This window comes from Rutilus rutilus, assembly GCF_951802725.1.
Source record: "Rutilus rutilus genome assembly, chromosome: 1".
Lineage (NCBI taxonomy): Eukaryota > Metazoa > Chordata > Actinopteri > Cypriniformes > Leuciscidae > Rutilus > Rutilus rutilus.
Window position 1 is genome coordinate 48,854,562 of NC_140209.1, and position 14,188 is coordinate 48,868,749.

General features: G+C 40.2%; 1 protein-coding gene across 1 annotated transcript; it reads right to left on the reverse strand.

Moving 5' to 3' along the window:
* Window positions 1–809: 809 nt before the first annotated feature.
* Window positions 810–13,506, reverse strand: rundc3aa (RUN domain containing 3Aa). Its single transcript, XM_084393210.1, has 11 exons — window positions 13,353–13,506; window positions 4,734–4,849; window positions 4,489–4,622; window positions 3,616–3,701; window positions 3,429–3,518; window positions 3,237–3,317; window positions 2,974–3,139; window positions 2,608–2,765; window positions 2,247–2,366; window positions 1,989–2,089; window positions 810–1,798 (listed from the first exon to the last, which is right to left on the reverse strand). Exons 1-11 carry the CDS (start codon window positions 13,457–13,459, stop codon window positions 1,656–1,658), a joined length of 1,302 nt encoding a protein of 433 aa, XP_084249336.1. The 5' UTR covers window positions 13,460–13,506; the 3' UTR covers window positions 810–1,655.
* Window positions 13,507–14,188: the final 682 nt, after the last annotated feature.

A 14,188-nucleotide genomic window follows, 5' to 3' on the forward strand; every position in this document is an offset into this window, starting at 1 on the left:
GGTTAGGCACAAATTTTCTTTAAGACTGTTCATAACTGTTTTTAGTCAATTACATAACAACGAAGACTGGTGTAATTTGATACTAAAAAGTAAGACTACCCCTGGCCTTGACTAGCTGCTAGTTTGCCATACTGGTAAGACACAGTCTTAACATAATGGCTATGTTTATATGCAACTGGCCCCTGGCCTTAGGGTGTCGAAGTGTTGTTAATGGGAATGCAAATATAGTATAAGAGTGGTCGACCAATATAGTTTTTTTAAATGCTAGATAGTTTATAGATGCTTCTGACTGATTTACAATTAAAAGCTGCCCATAACTGCTGGTCTAGGATAATTTATTTCCATAATAATATCATCTGGCTTTTTACAACTTGTTTAGCAGCGTTGAGCAATGTAGCCAGTCACAAACATAGCTGTTGATTTCTTGAACGCAATGGCCAACCAGAGGTCTTCAAGTTAGCACTGGACAATAGTGGATCGATAAACTAAGATGAGCGACAACTTTTTAGCAATTATGAAGGGAGTGCTCTTTGCATGCTTTCTGCCATGCCAAATGTGTAGGTTGTGCGGTGACACGTAACCTGAAATCGATTTAAATGTTTTTTAATGGGAAAATGCATCTACTTACTGAGTAGATGTACCATGTGTTTGTCTCCTGCTTTGCAAAGCCATTACAAGCAATACCCACTAAATGTCGAGTTCTCCCGGGAAGTGCTGGTATTGTTGTGCTATTTGCCCTGAAGCATTCTGGGATAAGAATTTGAGATTGATGTGCTTTTTGCAATATTCAGAGAAACAAGTCTGAGTTAAGATAACATAAGAATCATTTATTACAATTCAAAACTGCAGAGCACTGCCACCACCACATAACAAAATAGGCAATTATATATACAGAAACTGAAAAAAAAAAAAACACCAATAAGATAAATATGACAAAATATTTGAATTTAGCTGACAACACTTGAAATGCTTGCTGTCACATTGTATAACTGTCAAAGGCACAAATACAATGAGTAAGCCAAGGCATTTACAGCCTCAATAAAGCGCATTTCACATGCAGATGCAGGAAGCAGATTCTGCCTTCTCCCTCTCTTGGTCTCTCTCTTTTATTTCCTCTTATCTTTTGTTTTTAGTTGATAAGCATAGGAAGGAGGTAATATGTCTAAATAAGAGATTGACTGTGGTTAACATATGACCAGATGTGTTCATGTTAATTTTAAATGCATTTATGTATAATGAATAAGTCTTTAGTTTTGTGTATCACTTTGATTTGTTCATGCCTTTGGTGCTGGGACGCTGCTGTGCCCTTGGGCTCCTAATATCTGGCTCAGGGAATGTTACAGACATTCAAACATTCTGATGAAGACTTTACTGAAGGGTGGAAGATAAGAGTGAATAATAAATTGGAAAGTAAAGGTAGGAAAATAAGAGGGTGCAGGAGGGTTCGTCATTCATGGATTTTTAAGATTGGATCTTACACTTCACAAATACCAAATTCAGATTAAACACCTTCTTCACCCATAAAACAATCAATTCACTCTGTTTTGTTTCAGATCCTTGGGAACGTTGGAGGATGTTGGTTGCACAATTGTGATGTCTCTTAGGGAAAGTAAATTGAGACAGAGAGTGTCTTGTTGGTTGGACTTTGGCGCCCCCTAGCTGGGAGACAGGGCAGGACTTGGCTCTCTGCTGATGTTGACCAAATACTCACTGGATTTGAGACTTGCCAGAGACTTGCAGCTGGGTAGAGAAGCCAAAGAACCACAAAGACCAAGCATAGAGGGAGTGTTGTCTTTAGCTGAAGAGAAGAGAAGAGAAGAGAAGAGAAGAGAAGAGAAGAGAAGAGAAGAGAAGAGAAGAGAAGAGAAGAGAAGAGAAGAGAAGAGAAGAGAAGAGAAGAGAAGAGAGAGAAGAGAAGAGAAGCAAGATTAATTATTAATCAGTACTCAGACAGGCTTGTAATATATGTTAATCTGTGTGGTTTTTACCTGCTGACCAGGCGTTGTCTCCATTCTGATTGCCGTCTTCCTTCTGAGAGTCAGAGTTCAAACTCACATCAGCTGAGAGGTCCAAACTGTGAAAACTTCTCCTAAACCCAAACACATGAATGCATGACTAGATTGACTAGACTGAGTGGTGCTCTCCTGTACAAAACTTGATGCTACAGGTGACTTCCAGGATATTGCTATGCAGTTGCTGAGGTGTTCTGAGTGGTGATGGTCTTGAAATTTTAACTCAGTGCTTACCGACGGAACAGCTTTACGTTTCCTTGGTTGTTTGCGGCTTGTGCAGTTGTCCATTGGTTAATGAGTGGTATAGATAAGCCTTTTACTAAATGAGAGGACTCACAAGGAATGATGCCAGTGCTGCAAAACATACCAGAATAAAGCTAAAAAGACTTCTTGTTGGCACAAATGCAGAATGTGTAATTGTGTGTGTGTGTGTGTGTGTGTGTGTGTGTGTGTGTGTGTGTGTGTGTGTGTGTGTGTGTGTGTGTGTGTGTGTGTGTGTGTGTATGTGTGTGTGTGTGTGTATGTGTGTGTGTGTGTGTGTGTGTGTGTGTGCGTGTGTGTGTGTGTGTGTGTGTGTGTGTGTGTGTGTGCATACAGTTGTGCTTGTAGCTCCAGGATAATGGCCTCCAGTTCTTTCTTCTCTTGTTGACTCTGGACCTGTAGATCCTCTAATTTAGCATCTAGCCTCTTGTTCTCCGTTTCAAAATTTTTCAGCTGGGACTCCCTCAAGCGCACCAATTCCTCTAAATATCCCTAAAATTACACATATTCATGGATTAGGATATGAATGCACTATTTCTATTTGAATGCACTATTTCTGTTAACACAAATGAAACCTTATTGTAAAGAGTTAGCATTTTATTTTAATCCACTGCTGACAGCTGAAATTAATTTCTACAGCTAAAAACTTTTTAAGGTCAACCAAATCACCCAGTGGCTGGAACTAAAACAAATCCAGTACCTTTTGGGCATAGACAATCTTGAATCTTTGCTCCATCTTTCTGCACTTGTTGCTCCAGGTCTCTTCGTCCGTGACCAGAGGAATGTAAGGATGCTCAGCTACACTCTCATCGCTGGCACTGCTGTCCACACTGCGGCGGTCTTCTTCATCACTCAAATAGTCGTAGCTGCAGGGCCACAACAATAGCAGTAATGACGTATTAAGGGGTACTAGGTTTAGGCTTTGTGTTTGGTCACCAAATAAAATGTATTAAAACCTCCTACCTCTGGGTGAACTTAAGGTAAGGTGTGTAGTCAATCACTGCAGGTGTCTTTCCATCCAAAACCTCTCCTTTCAGGCAGAAACTAATGGTAGCAAAAAAAGAAAGACAGTATTTATCATATCACTCGTTGGTGCTGCTGGAGGCAAAGAAATTTCACATTTAAGTAAATGTCATTTATGCAAGTTGTTTTTACCTAAAGTCAATGGCACTGAGTCCAATTAGCATACCCGTCAGAACAGTAGCCTCTTCCCTTAGCATAATGGCGCCATCATCATAAAATCTCCTGCAGTGCAAATATACATTTACAAATGCTTTAAATTACTTCGAAATGATGAAGACAGCTGTAAAACACATTGTATAGACAAGTGCAGAGTTGTGACCTGGTAGTCCGAGTGTCTCTTAATGCAGTGGCTACATATTCAGACAAACGCTTCTCCATCAAAGCTACACGTATCCAAGCTCGCCCCTGTATGACAACAAGAAAATTAACAGTTAATGAAAAAGCTTTGCAACCTAGCTAACCTATGTTCACACTGTCAGTTTTGGGGATTGACAATTGCATTTACTTATAGGTGTGAGTCTCGAAATGTCCCGTTCAAACAGCAACTTACAGTAGCATCTATTGAGCGTGCAATGGGAGTCAAGCCCATGGGGGTCTGCTTCACACACACATTTGATTTGGCACAGGTTTTACGCCGGATGCCCTTCCTGACACAACTGAGAGTGCTGGGACACATTCACACTCACAATTTGGAATGTCCAATCCACTATCCACTGAGCCACCGTGCCACCCTGCCACCCTAACCACTGCGACAGTAATATCATAGAAATATCATAGATGGCAAAGTCCAATCGAGCCACGAAAGAATGCATCAAACCTTCATTAACCGACAGCAGCTTTTATATCTGGGTGGAGAGAGTCACGTGTTGAACACAAAACTGTCTCCAGTGGAGAACAGTGACTGGATCTAAAACCTTCAGATGACACGCTGCACCTTTCTACGTCACTGTAAGTTACCGAAAGCAAAACAACATAGGAAAACCCGCAACACACGGTAGATATGCATTTATGCTACGCTGCTCTCTCGCACTGTATGATGTGACAGTTAGATTAGTTGTCCAGTCCGATTCCGTTCACACAGTGTGGTATTCCGAGAATGCGGTTGTGAGTCCTGAAAATTGACAGGTTGTGTACCCAGGACTCACAGGGTAATGATAGAGTGCTTGAAGCTGAAAGGTTGAAAGTGTCTTGCCTTTGCCCGTGACGTGCTAATGTTCTCAATGCTCTCTATGCTACTGATGCAGTTGTTGTGGACTTTACTGCAGGCCAGACGGATATAGTCCCAAAAACTCCTCTGGCCATCTGAACTGAACCAACCACCTGGACCTGATAAAAATAACAAAATAAAAAAAATATTCATGAGTACACATTGACTCACTGGACACATTAGAAAAAGACACATTGGGCATTGACAGAAAAAGTTGTGTAAATGTATACCTTTGAAACGGTGACTGAGGATGTGCTCCAAAATTGCTGCAAAGTTGATGAACTCCTCCGATGAGTCATCAATAGGCTCAGCAGTGTACTTTTCCAACAACGTCTTCACAGAAAACCTGAGAGAGAGAAAGAGTAACAGAGAGAAATGCAGTAAAATTGAGTTGCGCTAGATATGCTACGTAACAGATCCGATTTGGAAACTCCAAATTCATCAAAAACACAGAGCCACACAGTGATGAAACACCACGCTTCGCTAACAGTATGATCAGCATCTCACAGATACAAAAACTAGCATTGGTGCAGGCCCTACTCAATGCAGCCATTCTGACTGATGTAAAGACGGGCGGTTTCGGGAGCGGTGCCATAGCGGACAGCTGAGGTCAATCCCAATTGTCCTGTGTGCTAGACAATGCCCTTTTGATGCCATGTTCACGTTATCACTCCTGCCATCACAATTGGAGTCCTTGTGCCCTGGCCAACAGTGTTATGCTACTTGTCGGCGTGGCGACTTTTGTCCTTTCGCCTGGGTTCCATGCAAACCTCTGCGGCTTTTGTTTTTTTTAAAAGAACACTATAGTGAGCGAATCTCCCTCGTATACTAACACACTTATTTTCTCCACCCACCCACTTGCTGAAATGGTGGTGTGATCTATTTAGGGCTGTCCCGATACTGTGTACAGTTTTCTTCTAGCACAGTCAAACCTGCAAGGCGCTGGTATGCTAAGACTCTAGCCCACTCAAAGGGAAGAGGAAACAGAGAGAGAACTGAGAGTTCGAAGACCTGATGACCTACATGCCTTCATGGGGAACACCAGTATTACAGAAGGGAAGACTGCCCTGTCTGTAGGCGGCTCTTCAATAGCCCGGGGCAAGACTTCCATCACCATGGGCAAGTCCAACATCACCCGTGGGGTCACCACTACCTCTATGGGAGACTCTACCATAACCAGAGGCAAGACCACCATATCCCTGGGCACAGCCAGCTTCAGCCGAGGAAAAACTACAACCTCCTTCCGCAAGGCCCTCATGCCCAAGCGCCGGACCAAGTAGATGGAAAGGAGATCCGCAAACGCTGAAACAAAGACCAAGACTTCAACAGCAAGAAAGAGCACTGAGAAGGACAAGACAACAGATATACAGGAAGAGGACGACTCAAAAGCCTCAAAAGGAAAGGCTTTTCTTTTATTGAGAAAGACCTGCTTTACAAAAGGGAAAATCAAACTGATGAAAAGCAAGAAGGCCATGTCATGGGGGAAGACAGTTCTTTCGAGGAGCAAGACCAAACTGAGGAAGGGAGAGACTGCGTTTGTGGTGGGTACAACTACAATCACTCATGGAGAGACTACTAGTTCTTTGAGCAAGGCCACTTTAAGTCAAGGGGAGAAGTCTGTCACTGTAGTTAAGACTTCCCTCAAAAGAGGCAAGGAAACGCAATGGAATCTCTACTGGGATTTTCATCTGTGACATAAAGACACAAATATAACTGCAAACAGATTATGTACAGTATATGTGTATGTTACCATAAAGACTGACTTTGAAGTAGAGCGTTCAAGCAGGTTGGATGTCTTGTGAGATGCAAGTGTTTGCCAGCTTGCTCTAGAATTGCACACATGCATTCTAGAGGCAAAATGAAGTGCAAGTGTACCTTAAATTAGATTGGAACTGAGCATGACGTCTTTGTCCCTGAAAGAGAATAGAGATGATTTTAAGATAAAGATTTGTTTGAGAGAACATGTTCAGAGATCAGGCGCAAATCTGGTTTCCATGAAGAGAACATGCATGCATGCATGTGTGAGGGTGTGCACTTCCACAACTGGAATGGCTTTTATTGTTGTTCACATGCAGAAGGGTCTAAGTTGGATAATGATCAGGAATCCAGATCTGATATTGTTTTGCAAGTGGAATTGTATCAATTAATTAATACTAACCAAGTCATAGTAAAAAGTTTTAACTTCAATCATAGCCTTACAAATAAAATGTGCATTGTTAGTTCTTCGACTTCTTAATCTTACATTAATGTAGCATAAATCAACATTATTATAATGGATTAAATCAGAATTGTCAATAAATAGACCTTTAAAATGGTTAAAACATTGTTTTAATGTGTCTGTCTTTAAAATTTTTCAGAGGGTTTATTTTAATTTACCTTAAGTTAGGCACACACTGTTGCTTGTCAGACTATACAATGTGATCACAATCATATCTTAGGTAAAATCTACCTTTCTTTTGTCAGACTGTACAGTTGTATTCAAGACTTTTGTCCCACTCGTCCCATTGACAGCTAGTAGTAAATGTTTTACAGTGCCATAACTTTGTTAGTGGCTTAGATTTATTTTAAAAAAGAGGCCAAAAATACAATGTGAACCTGGCTTTACCTTTTAGCAAGCATCTCAAAAACTGTATATATATGAAAATATGCTTCGTTAATTACTCATTTGAATGCACATTTAGGGGTCTGATATAACAAAATCATTAAAGTAGACCACACCGTTAAGTCTCAAAGTCTTGGGCTCAGTCAACACGACACCTTTTTCAGAAATTATGTACAGTATATGTCAAGACATTTCTAGCAGTTCTAGGGAGGCACAATGCCACGGAACTGAGTGATGTCACCCCCGATTGTGTCGCCCAACAATGTGTTCTTCAGTGCCTCGCTTTAGCGACGATACAATGTGGTCTACTGTCCGCTCTGCCCCCATATAGAACTAAGGCCTCCTACGGCAGCCTCTGTCCATTCACGGCACACAGGGGAGGTATGTGGCCTTGCGAAGCCCACGTTATGCTGCTCAACAAGTGCTTTATGCTGTTGCATGGGGGTTGCTCTCACCACGCTTAGCATTCTTGTCCCATCCCGACACTAGCTGTTTGGACTGTCACACCCAGCCAGGCACTGTCTGTGTGCGTTGGGATGCGTTGCTGCCAGGACACGCGATGAGCCATCGTAACCTCATCCTGTAGAACCAGGAGAGCACAAGATTCCCAAGGGAAAGTAGAGAAAATTTAACCGTGAACGTGCTCCAGGTAAGATCGTCTAGGCTGGCTGCTGGAGGAGACTTCCTGGAGCTTCTCCACCACCACCTTTGGTTCCACCATGGGTAATACCAGTATCACAGAGGGCAAGACGGCCCTCAACCTGGGGAGCACATCAATCAAGAGAGACAAGACCAAGATCTTGATGGGAAACTCTTCTATCTCCCGCGGGAAGAGCACAACATCCCTGGGCTCCTCCACCATCACCAGTGGCAAGACAAAGATCTCCATGGGTGGCGCCTCTTTCAGCAGAGGCACCAAGTCTACGTCCTTCCGAAAAGCTTTAATGCCCAAGAGGAAAACTCTTTAATGGCGAGTAAGTCAAAATCTATGGGGAGGGTGCAGGGTGCTGTTAGTGGTATGGGGGGACAGTTTCACCAAGCTGGAAACAAAGAAAACATAAGCAAATATCACCAACAGCTGAGGAAACATCATCATCACAGCGTACCTTCTGTGGAGATAATTTATTGCATCTTGCAAAAAAAAATTGCCATTCAAAAAAAAAAATCCCGTTTGGACCAAGTCTCTTTTTTGTTTTCATTTCTCTGGAATACATCCCAGATACAGGTTAGTAACTAATGATCCAGCTCCAAAGGATGATGGTTATGCCATGGACTATTATTTGCAGGAATAATAGATTTACTTATTCAACACAGTAATTTCTTAAATTATGATAATTAATACGTCACATTATGTAATATTGATATTTCAAGGTTCTACAAAGATCACTGATCTTGCCAGCATGGATTTCAGTTTAGTCACCTGTAGTTGTTTGATCGTCGCTGTTTCATTGCTTAATTATTTGACCTGAGCAAAATTTGTCCCTCTGTAATGACAGCTCAGTTATATTTGAATGCCCTAAACATCATAAACATTCTTGAGTCTAGATTTTCTCCTTGGCTCTATGGCTCACCCAAGAGGTGTTCCACAGAGGTGGTCCACAAGGGCAGGTAAATCCCACACTCCGAGAACAATGCTAATCATTGCAGTAGGACAACTCCCAACACCAGCCAACCACATAATTGGACTGCACACTATGCCTGGTCACATAGGAAGATGTGCAGGTCTCTGAAGGTTCTCAGGGTGAGGGCTGAAGGGTGAGGGATGAAATGCTTATAGATAAATGTGGCAGCAAGACTGTCTTGGTACGATTTGACACTGAAAAACAAACGTGCAGCCACTTAACAAATGGCTTTTGTGTTCTTGGTCTCACCCACTTTGGTAACAGGCCAAAAACCAGACCCTTCTAAGAAATATTACTTCATAGCACTCGCTCTTAAGATTGTTGTTAGTTTTTTCAAGGTACATTTGACTACATGCGGAATTACCTCTGAATTACCTCTAATTCTCTCAGGGTTCTGGATTGTTCTCAGTTTTTAAAGCTTACAGGCCACTGATTATGAGTCTAGATTTTCTTTGTACCTCCTACTTTCTTGTTATGCTTTGGTCCCTCTTTCCCATTCCCTTTCTATCAATCATCCCTATTTCCATGTTCTGGCCCTCCTCTCCCAAGCTTGACCAGTCATTCTTTTGCTACGTCTCCCTCCCACTCTCAGTTTTTTACTTTTTAATATACTTCTTCACCCCCCTTCCCTCACCCTTATTGTAGGCAGTACCAGCACTGTCTGCTAATTCTCGATATGCAACCCCGTTCCTCGACAAAAATACAAACTTGATGCTTGAGAATACAAACTTTCATCAAATTCAAACGAAATTTAAATGTGGCACATCTTACAGATAACAAAAAAATTGCTTCTTAGAACTGGAGGATAGGATAGTTAAATGGTTTAGGTATGTGTAGACTGAGAAGCTAGGTAAGTGAAACCGATTAATTGTGTAATTGTGCATTCAGCCTGATTGCTGATTGCTATAGTTAGAAGTTTAAGTTTATCGTGAAAGAACCAGTCAGAGGTCGCTGAGCTGGTGCCAAGACATGTTTGGTAACAAATGTGATTTTGACATGTTGCTAAGAAATCAGATGGTCAGGGAACTGCATTTCAAGGATGAAGATGGAACTGAAAATATGCCAATTGATACCCAATTCCCTCCCTTTTAAAAACATATCTGCATAATATTGATCTCCAAAACCTTTAAGGGAAATTTAAAAAAAACCATTTAAGTAGAAAATTAACACCATCAACAACATCCAAAACATTATCAAGAGAACTATGTTCCATACGATATCATAAGTCCCATAAGACATCATCCAGTGACTTCTTGTATATCATTCAGATGACAAGTCACACACAAAACTAAAGCTGTTGATTGTACTGATACAAAGACTGACACTGAATTCAAATGCTCATCCTTGCAGAGTTCTTGAATCATCGGAGTCCACAGCTTTACATTACTAGCTTCAACTGTCTGGAAAACTTTTTCAAGGAGAAAACCAAAACGGGCCATTCCCTTTTATTGGAAAGTCAAGACATGGGGACATCAACAAGAGCCATTCTTTGACCGCTGGAACTCTTACCTTTCGACTTTGACCTGGGAGGCAGTCATCATGCCTTATTTTACACTTCATAAACTTCATAAAATCCTCACAATGGTGATGTTACTGTCATACACTGTTACAAATCTTATGGTCTGAAGTACTGAGCAATTGCCATGTATATGACAACAATGTTTGGAAGGAACTTTTATCCAAAACAACTTACAGTGCATTCAATGTATTTCATTAGTAAAAACCAACCAACAAACATGTAAACGTATCATGAGTGCCCTTATAATGAAACCTTTATTTAGCCCCTCTGAAACTGACATTTGTTTAGTGTGAGTGTAAAAACTGAAAAAGTAGAAAACTGAAACTGTGTTACTGTCTATAGTTATGTCAGTGATCCAGACTGTATATGTGTAACCATTGTAAAATAGGCAGCAAAAATGCAACATCACTAATGCTTTTGATCTTAGCACAGAAGGAGCTCAGCTTTGAGATAAGTGGGTGGGTTATGGGGAGTGAAACTAATCATGTGTCTGTTGGTCAAAACTCTTCTCCACAATGTCAACAGCTCTCAGTTTCAGCAAATATGCTTCAGATTAATATATTGGTTTGATTTGCCCCTGATTTCCAGCTTAGATCATTTACCATGAAGACTTGTGATTTAGGGGTTAAAAGCAAACATTTCCCTGACCGTTGAGAATTTTAACCTGGTATAAAGTTAGCTAAAGACTAAGCAACAAATTTCATAAATGGGCATTGCACTGTTGGACTGAGAGACACGACACTGGGGGTAAGGGTTTGATGATTGAGAGTGAAGGAAATGAAATGTCTCCTGATCTCAATGTACCAGAGAAATACAACACTCATGATAGAGACACGGTAGGTTTTAGCTACTCTGAGCTACGTGTCTCTAAGAGCATCAAGTAATCTGAGCTAATCACGATTCAATTGAATTAAGCACTGTTTGAGATTTTTTTGCTAGCAGCCATTAATTAAGATTCAAAAATCTTTTTTTTTTCTTGTCAAGTTCTTCGTCCTGTGTGTCTTGTTGTTCAATGTTACAAACAACTCTGGAGTGGCCATACGAGGGATGTGGGTAGCAGAGAAAGGCCTCTGCCCTTTTCAACAAAAGCGTCTTTGTGTTTATAATAATCTGTGAGGTCTGAAGTCCATTTTTGTAATTCTTTCTTGTTCGTTTTTTCACCATGCATTAGCATAGCATGTGTTTCATGTGTTTAACAGTTCCTACATTATGCCATCCAGATGGTAGAACCTTGGGAAGTTTGGTTCTAACCACAGTGCTGTATGCTTAATAAATATGAGCTGACATTAATGAAGATTGTTTTTCTTGTAGATCTATTTTAGGTTTAGGACTAGAACCTATATTCCTATTTCCTGCAGCCAAACAGATGGGGATGATGATGTCACAACAGCTTACCACATCACAATCATCTCTTTGACTGCATTTACATTATGACAACACAATGGTGCTGCTGTCCCAACAGGAGTGACAGTGTTCTGTGTCTATTCAGCAACTGTACATGGCCTATGCCTGGGGCGCCCCCAAACATGAATTATTCAACATCCACTTAATGTGCTGTACCAAGCAACCGGCGAAGTGCAGCTCTGGTGCAGTCCCACACAGCCCTGCAGAACAAAATGCAGTGGTGGAATTGTATGTGCCTCATAAGCTTCGGTCATGACTCACCAATGCATGTTGCACAGTGTGCTGGGACAAAATGTGCACATACAGGGCTGAGACTCTCCAATCTATGGATGCAATGACTTATGTGCCATTAAGTCAAGACCTTTATGATGTTAATCTCCCGATCTCCCGGTTAAAACAGAATAACTTTTAATACCTGATTTGATAAAACATCTGTAAATGACTACTAATAACTATGGTTCAAACAGCAATATTAATTTAGTAAACTGACTTATTCACTGGCATGATGAAGGAATTATGCAATCAAAACAAAGTTGACATTGCATTAATTCTAGTGAGATTTGGTGATCAATCAGATAATAGAGAATAATTTATGTATATACTATTTGAAAAGTGTAACTCAATGTGAGATGCATTTGACATATTCATAAACAGTAAATGTAAGGGGATCAATTTAATATCTATTTGGCTAACAGTAACACCATCATGGCCTAAGTTACATCAGCAGAAAAGTGTTTCAGATAAAGAGATAAAGTTATTCGATTTTGATTATAGACTATGAATAACATTCTATGCACCAATTGTGCGTGATCATAGGTAACTAAACCTATGCGTGTGAACTCGACAATCGACTACTTTGGACTTCAACCGAAAACAGGATGTAAATACAGGTATTTGCGCTGGCTTAAATAACATCATTTTTATCCATTTCTTTCACATCTACTGCAGTCAGCTTCACTCGTGTTCACTCCGAAGGAATCACTCACATGACCTGTGCACTTGTAATGACACATCAAGGATGCTAAGAGGCTAAAAGCAGGTTTAAACATTGCCCCATTGAAGTCAACAGGGTGCAAATTTTAAAAAGAGGATAACACGGTGTAGGCAACACCGATTTTTGTCGTTGTTCTCTGTATTGACAGCATTCCAAATTGACAAAAAAATGGAGTTCTCCTTTAAGAAATTAAATGAGATCAATTTTGATTTCATGTTGACTCTGATAGAAATAGAAATAGTATAATTTACTGCTAATTTTAATTTATGATTTAATTTATTTTTGTAGCCCTTATTTAAGAAACCCTTTATCAACAATATAACCAAATTCATCTCTTTTACCAAACTCATTCTTGAAAAAATATCACAGAATCATGTGAAACATCCTTGTGAAAGGCTCTGTGAGGGTGAATGTCATAGTGTGGTTTAAGCATGTCGCGTCCACGGCATGAAAATCGTCGGATGGATGTAATGACGTCATGGATGCTGGAATGAAATAAGGGACCACGTCCTTAAGGGCCTCATCTTCAATATCAAGCGTTTACGCAAGAATGTAAATCAGAAAATCTGCAATGTCATATGCCGTATGTCCTAGTTAATAAAATATATTATAATAATAAAGGCTACAAGGGAACGAGATATTATCTAAATGAAAACACGATTGGTGTCGTGAAGAGCAGTTCGATGTGTCATGAAATAAACTCGCTACCTGCAGACGGTGATGAGATTCTTGCGGTCCACGCCGACGTTTCTAGAAGACGATTTTTTCGACGTTAGACCCATAGCCATTGCGGTCTGGAGACAGCCTGACTTCATGAATCGGCGGAGGCTGCATAGCGCGGCTCAAACCCCTCCCTTCTTCCGCCGAGCTGCTGCTGGATGGAGGTATACCAACTCCAGCGCTGGGGGACGGCTACAAAAATACATCTTGCACTTTTAAACTTTCATTTTTTTCTAAAAATGAAGGAAACAGATTAGAAATATTGAAAATATATAAATGTTAACTAATAGAGATTGTGTAAATATTTATAAGATATGAAGCGCTGTGATTCATTTGTGCCTGGCTCACATCATGAATGAAAAGAGAATATCTGAACGTATTATATAATTTTCAATGACTGATAATGTGCAAAAAAACCAAAACAAAACAAAAAAAACTTAGGTCCCCAACAGTCATGAATGTGGAGAGCAAAAGACATCAGACAACTTCCTACAACAGAATGTTGTGCAACTGTTCAAATTAATCACATAAACAAACCATACCTATTAATACAAAGTATTAATACATAAATACATAATATATAAATACATACTAATAATAGAAAGTATACAACCTCATTTCCAGAAAATTTGGGACATTTTGTAAAATGCTATAAAATCAAGAATTTCTGTTTAACCTTTATTTAACTGACAAAAGTAGGCCTACAAAGAAAAGATTTTCAGTGGTTGTACTGACCAAATTAGGCTAATTGTATTTTAATTGTTAATATAGGGGGAGAGCAGGGGCGAAAGTACCATTTTTCAGAAAAACATAATTTGAAAAGA

Bases quoted from the DNA above. Each gene is read 5' to 3' on its own strand.
- rundc3aa (XM_084393210.1), bottom strand. From the start codon at position 13,459: ATGAAGTCAGGCTGTCTCCAGACCGCAATGGCTATGGGTCTAACGTCG. The intron at 3,519-3,615 runs GTCACAACTCTG...TTTGCACTGCAG, and splicing joins AGAGACACTCGGACTACCAG to GAGATTTTATGATGATGGCG. The intron at 1,799-1,988 runs GTAAAAACCACA...TCTTCTCTTCAG, and splicing joins AGACAACGCCTGGTCAGCAG to CTAAAGACAACACTCCCTCT.